General features: G+C 47.5%; 1 protein-coding gene across 2 annotated transcripts in view; it reads right to left on the bottom strand.

Annotated features, from left to right (window-relative positions):
* The window catches only part of MAL (mal, T-cell differentiation protein), a 33,445-nt gene extending 15,680 nt beyond the window's left edge, over window positions 1-17,765 (bottom strand). For both annotated transcript variants that reach the window (XM_006873514.1, XM_006873515.1), the window contains exon 1: window positions 17,673-17,765. In XM_006873514.1, the coding sequence (XP_006873576.1) occupies window positions 17,673-17,765 (93 nt within the window). The remainder of the gene's footprint in view (window positions 1-17,672) is intronic.
* Window positions 17,766-20,901: the final 3,136 nt, after the last annotated feature.

The following is a 20,901-nucleotide window of genomic DNA, read 5'->3' as shown; positions in this document are numbered from 1 at the left end:
ATGTTCCTCTGAAGCCCTGTACAGGATTTCTATGAGTTGGAAATGACTTGAAGGCACGTAACAACAACAGCATTTTCAAGGTGAGAAATTCTCTTTTACAGGGACTTTTACAAACTACCTCTACCATCACAGTCTCCCACTCTCCCCCACCATCCCATTCTAAGCCTACCATTTAGGGGGTGCTGAGTGAATGTGTCTCATCTCTCCTGAGCCATTGGTGGGACCATTGGTTTCTAGGGATGTTCAGGCAGGAAAGATTCTACCAGTCCCTCCTGCCTCAGAATTATGAGGGGGCTTCAAAAAGTTTATGGGGAAATTCCATTATCTATTCCTTCTATTGTTTTCATGAACTTTTGAAGCCCTTCGTATACACAGGTGAAAATATGCACAATAAAACACAAACCATTTTAACAATTTCTGCAGTAACTGGCTACATTCTTCACAATGTGTCCCTTTTCTTGACAAACCTTTTGCAAACTATTTCACCGTCACCATCATTAAGGAGCTCTGATAGCAAGCGTAGTAGCTACAAGTCGGGCTGCTATCCTCAAAGTCAGCACTTCGAACAGCTGTTTCACTGGAGAAAGATGAGGCTTTCTGCTCCCATAAAGATTTACAGCTTTGGAAACCCTATTCAGGGTCACTGTGAGTCAGAATCGACTCCAAGGCACACCACCACCACCACCAATGTGGAGTCTAAGGAGCTCTGGCATTGTGGTGGTTAGGGGTCTGGCAGCTAACCTCAGGTCAGGAATTCGAAGCTACCAGCTGTTCTGCAGGTGAAAGATGGGGCTTTCTGTTCTAGTAAACATTGGCAGCCTCGGAAACTCTATGCATGGTCACTATGAGTTGAAACCAACTCCACAACACACCACCACAACCAACAGCAGCAACAACAACATGAAGTCACTGCTCCCCTCAGAAACTCATCTGTCTTTTGAGTTGCTGTTGTCAATTTGATCACATTTTAAGAGTAAAAAGCTTAATGCAGAGATGCTTTTCTAATTCGGTTAAATGATTATTTGGTTCAAAGACGACTTCAAGGGATAGTTGGAGTTCAAGGTTTAAAGATTTCTTCAGGATAATAGTTTCAGGAGGTCATCCAGCTCTCCCTGGCTCCAGAAAATCTGAATTTCATGAGAATTTGACATTCTGTTTCTCTTTCCCCCCTTTTGATCAAAATTCTTTTGTAGAATTCTTGGCTGAAATGTTCCGTAATAATAACCAGGCACATTACAGTTCTTCTGGTCTCATGGTAAAGGAAGTTCCTGGAGGTGATTGGACATGCCTATTTCCTCCACTGTTCCAGAAGCATATTTTAAGCTACACATCATGTCAGTACAGATGAAATGATCAAAAACAGTAGCTCTATCCCAGGGGATGGACAGTGGGCCTTTCTGTACCCTCAGAGCACTGCTCAGGAGATACCCATACAGTGGCTGTGAGGGGTACAGGCAGGAAGTGGCAAGTGAACAACTGGGAATGGGGGTGTGAGAGGGCAAGGAGCAAGGAGAGAAAGACAAGGCTGAGCAGAGGAGGGATTCAATTCCTGGGCAGACACCTGTGAGCAGTGTCCTGGAAACAGAAGATGCCTCATGTTCCAGCTTTGTCCTGACCTTCCAGTTTTCTCTGTGGAGCTGCTGTGAGGATTCTGATATAGGAGCACATTGGAGTAGGCTCCTCTTGCTTGCACTGACTTGCATGTGGGCACCTGCATCACATAACATTTGTGACCCACGAGCCACAAGGATACTGTCCACCACATCACTGGACAAGGTGTCTAAGTTCTCTAGTGATGCTATAGCAGAGATACCACAAGTAGGGGACTTGATCAAACATTTATTTTCTCACAGATCAGGAGAGTAGAAGAGCAAATTCAAGGCATTGGCTTTAGGCGAAGACTCTCTCTGTCTACTCTAGGGGGGATATCCTCATTTCAGCATTGATACTGTTCGTTTTAAGAAATCCTGAGTGGTGCAGTAGTTAAAGCTCTTGGCTGCCAAACGAAAGGTCAGCAATTCAAACCCATCAGCTGCTCCATGACAGAAAGCTGTAGCAGTCTGCTTCTCTGAAAATGACAGCTTTGGAAACCCATGGGAGAGTTCTACTTTGTCCTGCAGGGTCACTGTGAGTTGGAATCCAATGGACAACCGGTAGTGATGTTCCTTGGAGAGCTCCACCTGACATCTGTCTTTATTTCATTAGTGATTCCTGGTTTCTGTGCCTAACCTGTCCCCCTTCCCCCCCTTTTTTTTTAACATCTCAAAAATATTTGGCTTAAAACACACCTTACACTAACATGACATCTTAAACTTAAAGTAAACCCTCTACCTTAATAGGATTAGTCCATTAAGATTTGCATGTATATTTCAGGGGGTACAATTCAATCCACAACAAGGCTGTAGAAAGGAATTCAGCCTCTCTGGCTGGTAACTGACAGATGCTTCCTCTGCACTGTGAGCTTTCCGCCCACACCAAGGCCCTCTGCATTATCAACTACTGGCAACAGCACAGTTCTCACCCCAGGAGATCAACTGACGGTGGAAACTGGCCTCATGGAAGCAGCCAGTTACAATGCAGGATACTAATTAGCTCTGAGTGGGTAAAGCACCCTGGACTGGGTATGACCCTCAATGGAATCTTGAAGGGAGTTGTTGTTGTTAGGTGCCATCCAAATGGTTTAGACTCATAGAGATGCTATGTACAACAAAACAAAACACTGCTCAGGCCTATTCCATCCTCACCATCATTTCTATGTTTGAGCCCATGATTGCAGATGTGGTGTTGAGAGGCAGACCTAATTGGCTATTGGGACCAAAGGGACAGGAGTGGCTTTCCAGCTGGAGGAAAGAGCAAATGACCAGTAACTGTGAATGCCTGGGAAGGCTGGGGAGGTACGCAACATGGGCAGTCAGGGAGCAGCAGGATGTGGGGATACAGGGAGGGTGAGCCTTGAGAAACAACTGAAGGCCTGAACAGACATGAAAGCCCTCCAGGCCCAGCTCTGTGGGAAGTGTGGTCAGTATGAATCACGACCAGGTCCAGTTCACTCCACCTACTAAGTGTTCAGAGAGCAAACAGACCCACACCCAGGGCAATGGTAAGGCACTCCTGGTTAGTGAACAATCCGCTCCATCCTGGCCTTGCGACTACACTGGCCAAATATTTAGCAAGCATTTCTCTTTGTAAAGAAAACTTGGTGGCTCCTAGCTGCCAGGCAGCAAATGCTCAGAGGTGATATTTGGAAAACATTAGTCACCTAAGCGGAGGTAGGGTCCCTAATTTCTGTTCATTTCTGTCAACAAGTCAGACTTCTCACCAACCCTTACTCACACCCAAGTCATAGCATCGTCACAGAGATGGTACCACTGGAAAGGGTGGTCTAAGACCACCCATATGAGCTGAGTTCTCTCTATGGGTCCCACGTCCTCAAGCTAGAAAGTAGGGGTAGGACTTGGGCTAGCAATCTAGGGTCCTCAGGCTTGACTACATATAAGAATCCCTTGGGACACCTTTCAAAAAGCACCAGTGCCCAGGTCCCATGCCCAGAGTATGATTCAAAGACAAGAAACACACATCCCAGTCCTGACCTTGCAATGTGTTTCCATAACGTGGGTCTTTGGATAATGTTCTGATAGCTTATGTCAAACAGAAGAAATGGCCCCTATCACAAATGCCCTGCATGGTTCCCAGTATATGCCAGCGAGCACTCTTCTTCCATTCCTTCTCTGGTCTCTTGGTGTAAAGAGTTACCCTAACGTTTGCTTTTTACTCCTTTCCTCAAGCCTCAATACCTGCTTTGCCTTGAACATGAGAGCAGTTCACCTTCAGTTGTCCTCTACACAGCAGACAGAATACAGCCTCAAAGTCTGTACCTGGGGGGCTGAGGGGGGCAACCTGAGGTCCCTCCCCACCTGGAAACCACCCATTGGTCAGAGCCAGAATCAGGGTGCTACGTTTTAATTCAGTCCAACAGAGCTGTGATTCTAATCCAAACCTTGTTAGAACCAGAGTTAAAAAATAACTTCAAAAGCCATTAGAAAGAAAAAATCCTATGATCTCCTAGAACAGAAAGCTGATAAAAATCTGTTTGCCTGTACAGAAGGAAACACAAACGACATAAAACTCTGAGAAAGCCTTCCCCCCAAACAATGAGCCTTGGTTATAAAAGGGAGAAAAACGAATTCTCTGATACATTCTTGAGATTCACATGCAGTCTGTGTGGCTGAAGGTTAAAGGGCTCTTCATTCACAATCTCCCAGTGTTTCTGCTGCATAATTGTTGTATGAGATAAATGCCAAGGATTTGCTCAAATTATCTAGATTTTTTTCTGGATATTAAAATGGGGCGGAGGAGGGGGTGGTTTACACACGCAGAGACCCTTGCAATAGCATGTGACAATGTGGACCAAAGGGAACTTCCCACAGGCACGCGTGGTGATGTGCCCATCGGAGCCCAACATTAGAATTCCCAACAACACGAGGGTATGACATGCGTCCCTGAAGACATATGCGAATAGGAGTTTGTGCCTTGACTTTTTGAGAATTAAAGGGTCATGGACCATAAGCTGTCATCTTCTACTTTGGTCAGTGAGTAAAAATCATCTCACTATGAAGGAAAAGAAATGCCGGCCATGCCGGCAGGAAGGCACACATAGATTTGCCCCAGCTGCCAGGAGCTCCAAGTCCAAAATGTCCTTGTTGGCAATATAATCACTGAACTGTTTCAACTGTCAAGGGTTACTTTTAGTGTCAGGAAGACATTTCATTTTGTGTAGGTAATTTGACGAGTATAATAACCATGTGTCCTAAAAGAACATCAGCAGTCTTTGTACAGCTCTAAGGCTGGTGGGGCACTGTAGGATAAGCACTGGACTTCCATGTCAGTTTGAACCACAAGGTCAGCTGTTCAAACTAACCAGCTGCTCTTCGGAAACCCTATACAGATTTGCTGAGTTGCAACCAACTCAATGGCACTTAACAACAAGATTTTGTTGATAGGGTGGTAGTGGCTCAGTGATAGAATTCTTGCCTTCCATGTGGGAAACTCAGCTTCAAATCCCAGCCAATGAGCATCATGTGTAGCCACCATTCATCTGTTAGTGGAGGCCTGCGTGCTGCTGAGATGCTGAACCGGTTTCATCGGAGCTTCCAGAAAACCCTGATGACCTACTTCTGAGAGTTAACCAATGAAATTCCTATGGATCACAACGGTCAGATTTGCATCTGACCATGGGGATGATGTAGCATTGGGCAGGTGCCAACTACAACAAGGTTTTGTAGACTGTGAGTTAGATAGAGGATAGGGGGCATTTTCTTCTGTGTGCTTGTGTGGGTTTCCTTCAGAGAAGAGAAATGGTTATCATAGAACAGGCTTTGGAGCCAAGGTGAAGTCATGAGGACAGTGAGCCTCAGCGACGGGAAAATGAACATTGAGAGAGGGGCCAGTGAGAAAGATCCAAGACCCAATGACTCTGAAGCCATCCTCAGGTCCCTTTTGTTTCCCCCAACTTTTCAGAAAGCAGGTTGGAGAGGCAGAAATGGCACGACCAAACATAGCCCCTCTTTCCTCAAACTGAGGAACTCACACTCAGCCAGTCAGAGGAGGGGCTTCCTTCAGTCATCCATTCATCCATCCGTCCATCTGTCCATCCATCCATCCACCCACTCACCCACCTACCCATCCATCCATCCACCTGTCCATCCATCTATCATCCATCCATCCATCCATCCATCCATCCATCCATCCACCCATCCATCCACTCACTCATCCGTCCATCATCCATCTTAACAATGAGAGTGATCATAGTCAGCTCTGGGGAATACAGTCAGAGGAAACAGATTCTATTCCAAGACCTAGACTAATAAACAGAACTCATCTTTCCCTGCATCTCTTCCAGCCTCAACACCAGACCCCACAGAGCAACTCTGGGTTCACCAAGCATAGGTTCAGGTTCTGGTGAAAAGAAGAGTGGGCCAGTGAAACATCTCTTCCCTGGATATAGACTCCAAACCCATTGCTTTTGAGTCGATTGTCCAGAACCTGGTAATTTGCATGGGCTTGATTACTTTGACCCAAAGGGGAGGGTGCCAAAAGATTTTCTGTGTGGGATCCCCTCCTACTCTGCCAGTTGAAAAGAGTTTATTGGGAGTCTGGCCTCTGAGGCTGTTCCCAAGGGAAACACCAGGAGTAGTATTGAGACCCCTTGACTCTGTTTATCTACACCAGTGGCTCTGCCCTCCTAACTCCACCATCATAAGTAGGCTCCTTCTTTCCAATAGTACCAAACAAGCCACCATCCCTCTGAAGACAGGCTAAGACCCTGTCCTTTTATGCAGTTTGAAGAGCTTAGGAAAGACCAGGACTCAGGGAGTCTTGGATCTATTCGTCAAGAGGGAGAGATAAATTTGGGATCCAAAGAGTAAGGAGCCCAGTTCAGGTCCATAGTTTATGGCATGTTTTAGGGGGAATGTGTGTTGGAGGAGGTCACCTTGGTTGGCTTGCTCCCACGTTTTTTTACGCCTTACTGCTTCCTCCCTCTGTAACTCTCTGCCCCTCCCTGTTCACGCCTGGAATCCCACCCATCCTCAGGTCTCAGGAAGACCCTTCTTTTCCATCGTACCCTCTACACCTCTGTGTCACAGGGCTCACCGCCAGCAGACTAAATGGTCACTGACTTAATGCCCATCTCCCCATATAGGCAGAGGCTACACACTCTAGGAATGAATAAAAACTCTCAGATTAATTCAACTTGAGGCTTTCTGGATGGAAAATTTTGCCTGCCATGCCTACGCCCAGTGGCTTTACCCAGCAGGATAAACAGAAACAAGGAGGTTCTGTGAAAAATACCAGGTAAACCACCTGGAAAAGATGAACCCCGTGAAAACAGTAAATCAAATGGGAGTGGCTTCGGTGCAAGAAAAACAAAAGGTGTTGATGGGAGTCACCATGTAGGTTAGTAATGTGGTGAGCAAACAAACAGAACAGGTTTATATGGACAGCCCCAGAAACCACCACAGTGAGCCCAGCACCCACCTCCCGGGTTCTGGATGTCACTTTCGTGGGGATGATGAGTCTCACCCTCTGTCTAAGGACTCATCCTGTGATTGGTAAACATTAGCCAGGTAGGAGACAAGACCCTAGTCCCCTTCCTACCAATGCAAGCCCACTAACTGAGAGAGAAGTTTCAGACTGTCCAGTCTGTGCCAAGGACATGACAGGGGCCATGTTTTGCTGAGTGCCAGGGAAGGGGTGCTGTCAGGGTGGACTTCTAAGGGGAGGTGACAAGTAAGCTCAGGCCTGGTGGGTAGAGGATTTAGCCCCCCTGCCCCACATCCCCCATGCTTTCCTGCCATGAATAGAGATGAATGAGGCCCTAGGAAGAATTCTAACCAAAAACTAGTGGTTTCCTTTCTGTAACAAACCAAACAACCAACCAGTTGACATTGAGTTAATTCTGACTCCCGGCAAGCCCATGAGCGTCAGAGTAGAATTGTGCCCCACTGATTTTTTTTTTTTCCCAAGGTACCTTTGGGTAGACTCAAACTACCCGTCATTTGGGTAGTAGCTGAGCATATTCACCATTTGTACCATCTAGAGACTCCACTGAGACCTCCTGAATTCTGTGAGAGGCACCTACAGGGCCCAGCTGGTGGTGATGGAGGGTGCACTCTTGCTCTGGAGCTGTCCCTGCCCTGAAACGATGCCTTTCCAAACATCAGATGCACTGACATAGAAGATAAATCACTTTGGAAAGGTCTAATCCCAAGGAGCTCTGGTAGCGTAGTGGTACGAATCAGGCTGCGAACCGCAAGGTCAGCAGTTCGAAACTATCAGCTGTTCCATGGGAGAAAGATGAGACTTTCTGCCCCCGTACAGATTTACAGCCTCGGAAACCCTGTACAGGCTCGCTATGAGTAGGAACCGACTCCACGGCACATAACAACAACAATCCCAGTCCAGTCCAGTGGTATTTGGCTCCAGGCCAATGCAGCAATTTGTGCCACACTCAGAATTCACCCCACCTGTCCTGGCACCAGGCTGGCAGGGTGAGACAACAGAGACTTAGGAGGCACCCCACCCCTGAGGCAGAAGCGAGATGAGGACATTAGGCTGGCCAGGATCTAGGAAAAGACATGCCCTGCCACTCCTCTTCCCTAAGAGAAGAGCCCTTAGGAAGGTCCTGTGGAGGGTGCAGCACTTGCTAGCCCATGGGACAAGTCCAGTGTGCCCTCAACAGCCCCTCCCACTCGCCAAATCTCACCTACTCCCTGTCTTCAATACCTTACTCAACGAATGCCGTAGGAGATGGGCACACAAGGCAAAAGGGTCCACCTGGTGGCCCCTCTTGCAGCAGGCTCCCATTAGCACAGGCTAACCAGATGACCTCGGAGCAGGTGTCTGAGTTATTAGCAGATTAAGAATAATCACAGCTGACAGATACTGAGCAGTAACCATGTGTGCAGCATTGATAGAAGAACTTTGAGAATACAAATGGGGCTTCAAAAAGTTCATGCAAAAATGGAATGAGAACACAAGCCAAATGTGGGGTTTTATCCAGAGAAGCAGTGACAACAGAGACAAAGGCAGAAATGAGGACATGGAGAGAGAAAGCAGATGAGGACTCTAGACCCATGGAAGGAGAAAGGCTGAGTGCTGGTGGCCAGGAGGCAGGCTAGTAGAATGTGCCCTTTGGTTGTTTAAATTATTATATATTCCTGAGTGTTTTTGTGTACATTCCCCCCCCCCACCACCACAAAACAGAGGGAATAGAAGCAAATACTGTTGAACGATGATGTACGGAGGAGATTGTAATCATTGCAATGGAATTATATTCTCCTGTGTAAACTATCACTCACTTCACAATAAAAACTTAAAAAAAAAAAAAAAGGAATGAAAAGAGAATGACTCTTCTCCACCAACTTTTTTTGGTACTGAGGTTGGTGATGATGTGTTCTGCTGAGCAGATTCCAACTCATGGTTGTCCAACTTATAAGACAGAGTATAACAGCTCCATCAGTGTCCTAGGCTGAAATCTACAAGGCAGACTCACACCTTCTCTCCTGTGGAGCCATTGATGGGGTCTCACAGCTTTCCTTTCAGTTAGCAGTTGAGTGCTCAACCATTGCACCACGAGGGCTCCTAAATCCCTACATAATCCTTGTGGTGGTTGTTGTTGTTAAGTGCCATTGAGTCAGTGCTGATTCATAGTGACCCTGTATAGGGCTTCCAAGGAGTGGCTAGTGGGTTTGAACTGCTGATACATGGTTAGCAGTGCTTTTCCTACAGTGCCAATCTATGATATCCCCATTGTATTGGTGCAGAAACAGGCTCAGTTGCCTGTCCACAGCTCCACGGTTGGTGGGTACCCAGCTCTACCAGGCTGACTTTGGAGCTGACTTTGGCTACAGCTTCCACATGTGTGTGTGTCATTGTCCCCAAGATATCCCACCAACAGTTTGCCATGAACTGTCTCTTGAGTCTATGGTCAGTTTTGGAAATGGCAGGAGAGTTCAGTAGCCCATGAGAATAAAACATGAAGGGGAGAAGGGGATAACAGACCATCAACCTTCACTCCTGCTCCCAGCTGCCCGTGGGCATGAGCGATGGCCACAGGAAGTAGGTCTCTCCTTCCCCCACTCTCTCTCTGGACAGTCAGTCTCAATAGGCTCTGTTCTTTCAGATCAGAGGAAAATAATACCAAGATTTGTGGCTTAAGACCACAACAAAACCCAAAAGAAGCAAAGGATCAGGACACTGAAGTGCATGCTGCCCTCCTTGGTGGGCCTAGACTTGCAGTCCCATTCCATGGTCCCTCACTAAGACCTTTTCCAAGGTCCTCAGGGTCCCCCATTCCTACTGAGGTCAAGGGAAGCTGGCTTCACTTTCTGGCCATCTGCATATGCCCTTTTTCTGGAGAGCCCACCTCTCAAAAGGCCTTGTTCAAAGTTGAACCCAGGAGTTTCACTGGTACTTCCCCAGATCTCCCCCATGCTCTCCCTGACTCCACATGTTTCAGCTGAATTCTAACAGGAATGGAGACTCAGGTTTCGAATCTCAGATCAGCCGAGACCATTACCCCCCAGGCCTTCTCTTCCCACTGCCCTGATTTATCAGTGTGTTATGGGGAGTGACAAAAGTTTCTGTTAGTTCCTACTCCCTCACCCGCCTCCAGAACTTATGGCTTTGGTGCATTAAACTGATTCAACGGTGTTTTTTTGACCCAGCGTGGGTAGAACATTAGGTATTCATCAGAACGCCTGGAGCTAAATGCAGTAGATTATCAATGCCAGCACACTACCTGAGAAAAAAATTATACCGCTGGAGCCCAGAGTCTAAGAAGGAACCAAACCACCCCATTAGAATGCAGAAGGCAATTCAAAGTCCCCATAGTCAGAGATGGAGTCCTGGTGTGGTGCTCAGTAGGATAAGCACTTGACTGAAAGGTCAGTTTGAACCACAAAGCTGGAGTTTCACTCACCAACTGCTCCTTGGAAACCCTACACAGGGTCGCTATGAGTCGGAATCGACTTGATGGTACTTAACCACAAAATAGTGAGAGAAGACCTGCTCCTTGCTCCCTGACCTGAAGAGGATGCTCCTAGAACAATCTGAAACAGATCAGGGGAACTGGACCATGTTTATCCACAGCACCAGAATTCACATCAGCTCCTCCTTAGCAACCTTGGCTCAAAGCACCAAGGCCTGATACTTGAGGCTCTGGGATAAGGTCCTAGAGGGGCTTGTGTCTGGGAATGGAGCTTAATCAGACTCTCCTGACAGGAGGCCATTGGCTCAGTGCTGAATCCTTTGAGTCAGCTACCAGCCCCCATCTAGGGGAGACTGGCTCCATCCACGCCAATACGGGCTTCAGTTGGCTCTTCCCTCAAGAAACATGTCCTGGGCCCAGACCAGAGTTAAGCCATTGCTGAGGCATAACAGTTTTGAGTGCAAAACTGGCCTCAGCAGTTACAGAGGCTCAGGGTGTAGGGCTGGAGGCCCTGTCCTCTTGGAAGCCTCTCTTCCACACTGGTGTCTGCAGCACAGTGCACACTCCCATTCACTGGCGGGCATGGTGTGGAGGTGCAGTCAGCCTTGATCCTGCCCTGCCCTGCACTATCTCTTTGCTGCAATAGAATCTTGAGTCCTCCTCCCTTTGAAGACAAAGGGACACCTGGCCTAAGCCATCGTATTTTCAATCGTCTCATATGCAGGCAAAAGCTGGACAATGAATAAGGAAGACTGAAGAAGAATTGATGCTTTTGAATTTTGGGGTTGGCAAAGAATAGTGAATACACCCTGGGTTGCCAGAAGAGCAAACAGATCTGTGTTAGAAGAAGTAGAGCCAGAATGCTTCTTAGAAGCAAAGATGGTGAGACTTCAGCTCTCTTACTTTGCACAGCTTATCTTATCAGAAAGGACCAGTTTCTAGAGAAGGACACCATGGGTCAATGAGAAAGAGGAAGACCCCCAATGAGACGGACTGACACATTGGCTGTAACAATGAGATCAAACATAACAACAATTGTGAGGATGGTGTGTTTTGTTCTGTAATACACAGTAGTCACTATAGGTTGGAACCGAATCTGTGGCACCTAACAACAAGCAATAACAACTCCACAAGGAGGCTTCACAAAGTTCTTGGGAAAATAGAAGAAACAGATAATGAAATTCCCCCAAGAACTTTTTGAAACCCCCATCATATCTTAAAGCATCTGACCAAACCCTAGGTGGGCCAGAGGATGCCTGTATAGCCACTCCATCATCCCGTGAAGGGGGACAGGGGCCTATGAGACGTATAAAAGCAATCCTTTTCCACGTACCTTGGGTGTTGGGTCACAAGCACAATGGTATGTGCAGGGTTGACCTATGGCCAAGCTGAACCCCCAGCATCACACTTCACAGCTTCTAGAGAACAGTTCAAAGCCACTGATGCCTGATCAAAGCAGGCCTGCTTCTGGAAAAACTGGAAAAGTCACTTCTCAAATCTGGCAAACAACATCCCTTGGGAAATCTACCTATAATTCTCTCCCTCCCTTTAAAGGAGAAAGCTTTGGTAGTGTCCTTACCTCTTTCTACACAGTGACAGAGAAAGGCCTGCAACACAGAAAGAGGAGGCCAAGGTTGGAGTCAGTGGGTATGGCCAGAGAAGGCCAAGTTAGGTCATTGTCTAGTGGGGCCAGCCCCCACTCCCTGAGGACAGCAGGGGAAATTCAGCTGGGGCAGTAGGGAAAAGTCCAAGACTTGAGCCCATGAGAACCTCATGATACCTGGCTTCATGATCCCACCTGTCACTAAAAACCGTCTACCAAAAAAAAAAAAAAAAAAGTCTACACTATTTTGCCCCCCTATAAAAACATCAAGTGGGCTGACCTCTAGACACCACTCCAAACCTCACTGAATCAGAGAGAAAGGCATAAACGATGCTTATCAAAGTTAAACTCTTGGGTCCGCCCCAGACTTGGTAACTCAGGTACTCTAGGGTGTGTTTTACCCAGCAGGCCTAGGGCAGTTTGAGATCTCATTGGCTCAGATCTGTGCTTCATTACCTAGTGGGAGAGAAGAGAACCAAGTCTTGCTGAGGACTGTCTACCATGGTCCTTTCTGCTATAGACAGAAGTTCACTGTGTGTGTTGGGGTGAATGCAGAAACTGGGGTTGCAGAAGTATCCCTGGAACACTGAGACTGGGTTCCCTACACAATTTGCCTTCTGTCTCCAAGCCTCAGTTTCTTCCCAGCTCTGAGAAATTAGGGTTCTGTGGTTCTATGCTGCTTGTCTCTTAGGAGTCCTCTTGCTGCAAGACAGTAGAACTTTCCTTCTTATGGTTCCCAGAATGTGGACCATCCAACAGAAAATGGCCTTCTCATGCCATCCCACCCCATTCCACTGCCTAATCCTGGGCTTCCGGGGTCAGCTCTTTTCCAGTCTGTGAAAACCTAGGGCAGGTTCCATGACTTGTCAGGTCATGTTCAATTAATAAAAAGGTTCTGGTCCCTTTTGGTCATGGAAACCATCTTACTGAAGTTCCTGAGCAGTGCAAGTGCTTCGTGTGCTGGGCTGCTACTAGAAAGGTTAGAAGTTCAAGCCCACCCAGAGGCACCTTGGAAGAAAGGCCTACAGATCTACCTCGGGGGGTAAAAATCAGCCATGGAAGACCTTCTGGTGCAGTTATTCTCTGACATAGAGGGTGGTCACGGGTTGGAATCAGCTCAACAGCAGCTGTTTTCTATGTACAGTTCACTGTAAAAATTGAAAATTCAGGTGGGTCCCTATCCTACCCCCACCACCACACGTGCTGGCTCTCAGTCCACTGTTCCAGAAAGTCTGATCTGATTCTCCATGTGTCCCAAGCTCTTAAAGTTCCCTTGTCATGGAAAGGTGGGTGGTACTCCCTTTTCCAAAGTTTCTCTCTTAATTCCCAACTGTTCTTGCAGCAGCCCCACCACTTGTATAGGTTGGAAAGGAGGAAGCTGGGTTAGTGATCTTAACCATTCTTCAGACACTTTCTTAACAAGTCCTGAAAAAGGGGTTTTCTCTTCTTGGACCACCGGCCACAACTAAAACAGAGTATTCCATGTGAGCATCATGTTTTGTGATAAATTGGCTTCAAAGGGAGGAGGACAGGGGACAGGCCTCAAAGAGAGTCCTGAGCGGACTTGCTGGAGACAAGGAGAGCATTAGTCATTTAACCCTGCTTTGTATGAGGGTGCATCAGTGAACCTGGAGCGGCAGCCTGGCCTCTGGCTCTGAGGGTGCACAGAAGGGTGGGGACACATCACCTGGGTTGGGCTTTCTTTCTACTTCCAGCGAGGACCCTGTAGCTTTCAGAGATCAGGAGCTATAGGTTAGGAATACTGGTGGTGATGGTTATATGCCGTGGAGTCAGTTCTGACTCTTTACGGGAGCTAAAAGCCTCATCTTTCTCCTGTGGAACAGCTGGTAGGTTTGAACTGCTGATCTTGAGTTTAGCAGCCCGACTCGTAACTGCTATGCTACCGGAGCTCCTTAGGTTAGGAGTATTGGGCCAGAGTAAAGCTACTATGCCCCACCCTGAGTTCCCACCCTTCCCTGCATCAGTGGGCAGTAGCGCTGCCTTGGGAGTGGAGTGGAGCTCCACCCTTCCAGCTTTGGAAGTAAGGCCCGAGAGTTTGACATCGGCACCTCCTAGGCTCTTAGAGGTCAAACATGAGATTCTGAGCTATGACTAATCACCAACTTGCTAGACTAAAGATTTAAGAAACAATCAAGCCTTTCACACCCACCAGATGAGCAGAAAATGACAAACTCTGGTGCTAGCAAGTCTGACAAGGATGAGGATCAGGGGGACTTTCATATGCCACCACTGTGAATTGGGAAGGTCCAGGTTTAATCTGAGGCTTGTGCAATTTGGAGGACTTTCTTTAGGAAAGAATACAAAATGAAGATGGATCTTTGAAGGGACCCAAGCTGGTAGTATAGTGGTTACGAGTGGAGTCGCCAACCTCAAGGTCAGCAATTCGAAACTGCCAGTGGTTCCACGGGAGAAAGATGAGGCGTTCTGCTCCAGTAAAGATTTACAACCTCGGAAACCTTGTGCTGGGTCACTATGAGTCGGAACCGACTCCACGGTACTTATCAATAACACCAAGCAGGTGGGAGCCCAGCATGTAAGTTTCACCAGTTTCACACTAACTCTGCTCCATGTTGTTGTAAAGTGCTGTCTAGTCTGTTGCAACTCATAACGAGTTTGCAAGGAGCAACTGGTGACTTTGAACTGCCAGCCTTGCAGTTCAAATGGACCTTGAAGTTGAGTGCTTACCCTACAGTGCCACACCAGGACTCCAAGTCTGTTCCTTTGTTGTTGTTGTTGTTAAGTGCCATGGAGTCGGTTCCAACTCATAGCGACCCTGTATAGGTTTTCTAAGGAGCAGCTGGTGGGTTTGAACTGCCAATCTTGTGGTTTGCAGTCCAGTGCTCCTGTTGTTGTTGTTATGTGCCGTGGAGTCGATTTAGACTCATAGCGACCCGGTACAGGGTTTCCAAGGCTGTAAATCTTTACAGGAGCAGAAAGCCCCTTCTTTCTCCCGTGGAACAGCTGGTAGTTTCGAACTGCTGACCTTGCGGTTCGTAGCCCAATTCGTAACCACTACGCTACCAGAGCTCCTTTGCTCCTAGGGGGGGTCTCTAAATTGGAATAACTCTTTGGACGGCAACATGGTCACAGCAGAGAAAGCTGAGATGTGTATATCCTGGACAGTAACTGTGTTTTCTCCGTGTGCCCCCACCCCCACCCCATCAAGACCACGTGCAGTTTTTCATATACAATCCATGTAGAGGAAAGCAGACAGGATTGTCTACTTATTCTTTTCTCCCAAGTGCCCTGTAAGCCTATCACCCCCAATCTTGAGAAGAAGAGTATCAGAGATGACAAGCTCCAGGGCCTCTTAGGAAGTGATGATGGTGAGGTGGTGGCAAGGGCAGAGGTAGCAGTGAAACAGCTTCTGAGAGAAATGTTTCATGTGAGGAAGAATGATTTCTTCTAGAAGACATCTCTATTACCTCAGGTTACAAAACTGCCTTGGAAGAGCAAGTTTCCACTAAGAAATATGTAGCGAGACATGACTCTGAGGTTTCCACACTTTCCTACCCCTTCCTATTGGATGGCCCTTGCAGATTGTCCTGCCTATCTTGACCATTCCTAACCACAACAGCACTGCTTCTCCTAGGCTGTGCTGCTAAGAGGAGGCAGACAGCATTGAGAAGTCTTTCTCCTCTGAGAGCAGTCCTGGGGCACCTGCCCACAAGGGCAAGAAGCAGGGGCACACCAGAATCCTCTGCAAAAGTATGAAGCCCAGCTAATGCCTGCTCTCCATGATCCTTGTGATTACACTCACCAAATAGCTACTCAGACAGGGTAAACCATCGTTAGGAAAGTTTGAGAAACACCCAGGAAGATTTGCGGGTTTTTTTGCTTAAAAATCTCTATGTACCATCACATCATCTCTTTGAGTCATGAAACTGCCTTTTTAAGTACAACAAGCTCTGAGGGAACAACCCATTATTAGCTAGTCCCAGGTTATGGACATTGCATGTTCATTGCCAGAAATCCAACCTGGGGCAATCGCACACTAGGAGCTGATGGAAACACCCAGATGAGCCATTTGGGGAAAGGATGCTACCACAGGGCTCAGGGGTATGGGCCAGTACTGTGTGTGCTGGGGGGAGGTAGAAGGACTGGATCTGCCATGTGTTTGGGTCAAACATTCAGTTGGCCACTATTCTAGTTTTTTGCTGGAAGCTTTGAACATGGAAGGGACCCTAACAGGGAGACAGAGTACCTGACTAAAGGGGTGGCTGGACCCGTATGTCCCTATCTATAAATGGTGGGGATAGGCTCAGCAGTTTCCAAGATTTCTTCTAGAGGTCATTCCTTGACTCTAGCTATCCCCAGAATTTGACCTAAGTGTGGGCTCAATGATAATCCTTTTCCAAACCTTTCACAGAACCCAAGTGAATCCAGTTCTCTAATCCCTTTGCTGTTCACAACCTCCCACTTCCCATCAGGAAAGAAGCCGGGGTCTCAGTTATTTAAACAGCTAAGTTCTGATTTTTTTTTTTTTTTTCCTTCTTTCCCAATTAACTCTTCATGAAACGGTTGGGGGCATATTCGCAGAACAAACAAGCAGCCTCCACCCCTGGAAACGTCCATGGCCCAGGTAGTTAAGGCTGAACTAGGCTAAGACTCCCACGACAGGGAGGACTTTGCCAGGAAGCCACAGTAGGACCCGTTTACTCGCAGTCACAAGTGGCTACTTTGCGGTGCACAGCGCAGGCCAGAAAAACCACAGTGCCAAAGCCTTCCTACCGCTCAAGGTCAGCTGGAGCAGTTAGAGCATGGGTACCTCTCTTGCCAGCCTCCTCAACTCCTTGCCCTACACACAAGGCAGAATGACTGCAGGAGAGAAAACAATGACCTGTGTTTTATCATTCCCAGATCAAAGTTGTAGTAGATATGTTTACTATGTTGTTGTTATGTGCCGTGGAGTCTTTTCCGACTCATAGTGAGTCTGTACAGGGTTTCCAAGGCTGTAAATCTTTACAGGAGCATAAAGCCTCATCTTTCTCCCGCGGAGCAGCTGGTATTTTCCAAGTGTTGCCTTTGCGGTTCGCAGCCCGATTCGTAACCACTACGCTACCAGAGCACCTTATGTTTACTAGCTAGAAACTTTAAAAGACCAGAAGAAAACTGTCCGATTAAGCCCTTCCTATGACATCCATCTAGTCTCCAAACCGCAGTTAGCAATACTCAAGATTTTTGCTGAATTTTTGGAAAGCAAGACCATCTCCAGGTAAACCTGGATACCTCACCCCCACCCCAGGACGTTACTCTCCAAGCAAGGCAAAGTGCCGGGGCAGAGATGGGCTTGCTCCATGAGGCCCAAGCAAAGCAGATATGGGCGCTGCATTGGGAACCAACGCGCAAAAAACAGACATCCGTTTCTAGCATCTGACCCGTGTTTTGAATTAGGTTTTCTATCTAACTCCTTTTCGTGTCTTAGCCCCTTTAAACCTCCCACCCCGAACCCCCGCATCCGGACAGTGCTCATTCTGCTTGCGTTTCTGGTGGTGTTCTAGGGGGCGCGCAGCGCGCGGCTCACTCTGCCCTGTTCATAAACCGGCGCGAGCTACTCACAAACTCGAAGATGAAGAGTAGGTCGGGGAAGGTGGTGAGGACCGCGAAACCACTGGGCAGGGTACTGCCACCCGACGCCGCTGCAGGGGCCATGCTGGCGTGCTGGCGTCGGCCTTAGGACGGGACGCTAGCGGCTCTGGCTCTGGCTTTGGCTCTGCGCTGACCGCTTGCTCGCTCTGCAGAGCCCAGTGACCGGGCGCCCCCGCGCGCGGGTTAAGAGAGTGGGAACCCCAGGCAGAGGAGGGAGGAGCCCTAGCCACCGCCCGCCCTCTCACCCTCATCCCTGGCTACCGGGCTACTTAGCAGTGCGCAACCCAGGGGACCAGTTCCGAAAGCCCGAGAACTGTGGGCGCCGCTTTGGTGTTCGCAACTGGGGGGATGGAGGAACCTGTCCCACCTTCGGGTCCCAACTTTCGCTGGGACAGGAAAACACCATTTTGCCTAGACGACTCACAAGCTTTGCACTCTTCGCAGGTGATCGCTAACCCTTAAGAATTGTTAAGTGCCTCCGAGTCAGTTCCGACTCATAGCGATCCTGTATAGGGTTTCCCAGGAGCGGTTGGTGGGCTTGAACAGCCGACCTTGCAGTTCAGACTCACCTGCGATCCAGCGTATTATCCTGCAGCGCCACAACAGGACTCAACCCCTTGCCCTGCCCCTCGGGTCCCCATTCCTTTGAACTGTTCTTAAATTGGGTTTCTTCATCTTTCTACCGGTTGTGGTGCGTTTACAAGCGCTACATTCGTACTCAGACTCAATGTGGGACGGCTTCCCAGTGCTGCTTGTGGCTGCCGGCCGAGGGTCTGCAGGGCAGCATTGAGACCCGCTTGGGGCACCTGACCCCTTCTCTTCTCATCCGGGGAGCCAGCTCCGGGGAAGTGGGTGTTAGCCTGAATGTAGAAGGCTCCTTTACGTCTCTGCAAGTTCCAGAAGAAGGCTGCTGTTGGTGGTGCTGGCTTGAATAGAATCCACGGTACAGGAAGGGCCCATTCCAGGAGAAATTTAACCCCTTCTTACAGAAGGTAGCCTGATGCCTCAGTCGGATCTCTTCACTCCATGTCTTTTTCCTGATCTTTTTCTGGACCAGAAATTTCTTTATCTTTTTTTTTCTTTTCTGCCATTGTTTTTAAACAATTATCACACTCAATAGTTTTTCTGACTTTTCTAGCTTCCATAAACTCTACAGGAGTCCTGGTGTGGCACATAGGATAAGTGCTCAACCTCAAGGTCTGTTTGAACTGTAAAGTTGGTTGTTCAAACTCCCCAGGCGCTCCTCGGAAACCCTATTCAGGGTCATTGTGCTTCGGAACCCACTCGATGGCACAAAGCAGAAACAGCAACAAAAACCCTAAAGCCTAAAATTTGCCCCAGGCTCTGGCATGTACAGAGGAAAATAACCCCTCAGCTCCAAATTTAGACTCTGCCAGGGCTTCTCTTTTGATTCCTCACAGTCATTGGTAGCAGGGCAGGAAGTTCCCCTCTCTTGAGTGAGACCCTTACCCTTTCCACTCTAAACAACACTTCGTCCTTGCTAGTTTCTAAGGGCATGTTTTCCAAAGCAAGAATATATGCCTATTAGCTGGGCAGAATGACACTATGTTTTTGAAATGAGATTATCCCTCTCTGGGACTACTGACTTTGTGTATCAGGACTCATCTGTCTCCATCAGGTTCCCAGGATAGGAGCTTCTCTGTGGGCTGTGATGGATATAATGATTGTGGAGGTGCCAGGGACCACCCCTTCCTGCACAACCCCCCACCCCGGATTCAAACCCACAAGGGCATCTTATAATGTGTTAGTTACCTCCAGCTGGCCCCTGAGAGGACATCTCCATCTCCCCAAGGACACTCTTTTTTTTTTTTTTTTTTTTTAATTTAAGGTTTTCATTGTGGATTGAGTGAAAGTTTACAGGGCATATCATCAGTTTTATATGCAAAAAATCATATACCTTATTTCATTACATTGATTATAATCCCCTCCATGTACCATCCTTAAGGTCAGCGGTTCGAAACTACCAGCCGCTCCGCGGGAAAAAGATGAGGCTTTCTACTCTCTTAAAGATTTACACCCTCGGAAACTCTGTATAGGGTCGCTATGGGTAGGAACTGACTCGATGGCACTTAACAACAACAACAATGTACCATCAGTTAACAGTATTTCTCTCTATCCACTTTAGCTTTTTAAAAAACACACAAACAAATAATAATAATAAAAAAAACCACCACTCAGTCATATATAATAATTTATATCTCCAAAGGGCACATTCTGCAAGTCTGCTCCTGGCCACCAGTTCTTAGTCCTTCTCTTCCTAGTCCATGAATCTAGAGTCCTCAGCTGCTCCCCCTCTCCATGCCCCCATCTCTGCCTCCATCTCTGGCTCTGCTGCTTCTCTGGATTAGGTCCCGCATTCTGCTTGTGCGTTCCTCTCTTGATGGTCCTAGGTTGTCTGTTTCTGGACTGTAAGATTAACCACTCCCCTTTTTTGTTATAAAACTTCTACCTTTACAATTGTGACAGTCGCGATTAGTCATGATAATAGTTATTCACCACTGAATCTTATGAATCTTATCCCCATCCCTTTACATCAGACCCATCTAGACAAGATGACAGCTATTCAGTGGGGACTCTTTCTTTCCCCCCATACTCTTAAACTAAACTCCCTCTTGAAGTTTTGTAAGTCAGTCACTTCATGCCTTTATTGCCCCCTCATTTTAGGTAGCTAATGTTGCCCATCCCTATCTACCCTGGGTTCAGAAGGGATAGCATTGATACTTGATTTGAAGAATGTTGCCCATCCCTATCTACCCTGGGTTCAGAGGGGATAGCATTGATACTTGATTTGAAGACTTTTTCCCTCTCTGTTGGTATTTAGAGTAACTACGGCTCTGAGTAGAGGTCAGGTTCATCATGAAGATGTTCTTCTGTCACTGTAGCTGTTCCAGTCAGCTTGTCCTTTCTAGTGGGAATGTCTCACTTCACAAGGTTGTGGATGGGACTTAGGATTCCACCTAAGGTCCGATACTCTGTAAAAGGCTTTGTATGAGGCCTATTTCACTGGGCAAGTTGTAGAATCCCTTTTAGGTATTCCAATCAGTTATAGGCTGAAGGCGGGCTTACAAGTTTTCTCTAATCATGTTCCCCAACATTTTACAATAGTAGGCAAGGGAAACTAATATTCATAAGGCAGTTAAGGATTTTAGTATTATTTACCCTTTTCAAGCTATACCTA

The sequence above is a fragment of the Chrysochloris asiatica genome, unplaced genomic scaffold (genome assembly GCF_000296735.1).
Source record: "Chrysochloris asiatica unplaced genomic scaffold, ChrAsi1.0 scaffold00245, whole genome shotgun sequence".
NCBI classification, from domain to species: domain Eukaryota; kingdom Metazoa; phylum Chordata; class Mammalia; order Afrosoricida; family Chrysochloridae; genus Chrysochloris; species Chrysochloris asiatica.
Note: the sequence above shows the minus strand (reverse complement) of the source record. Positions and strands in the feature narration are given on the sequence as shown.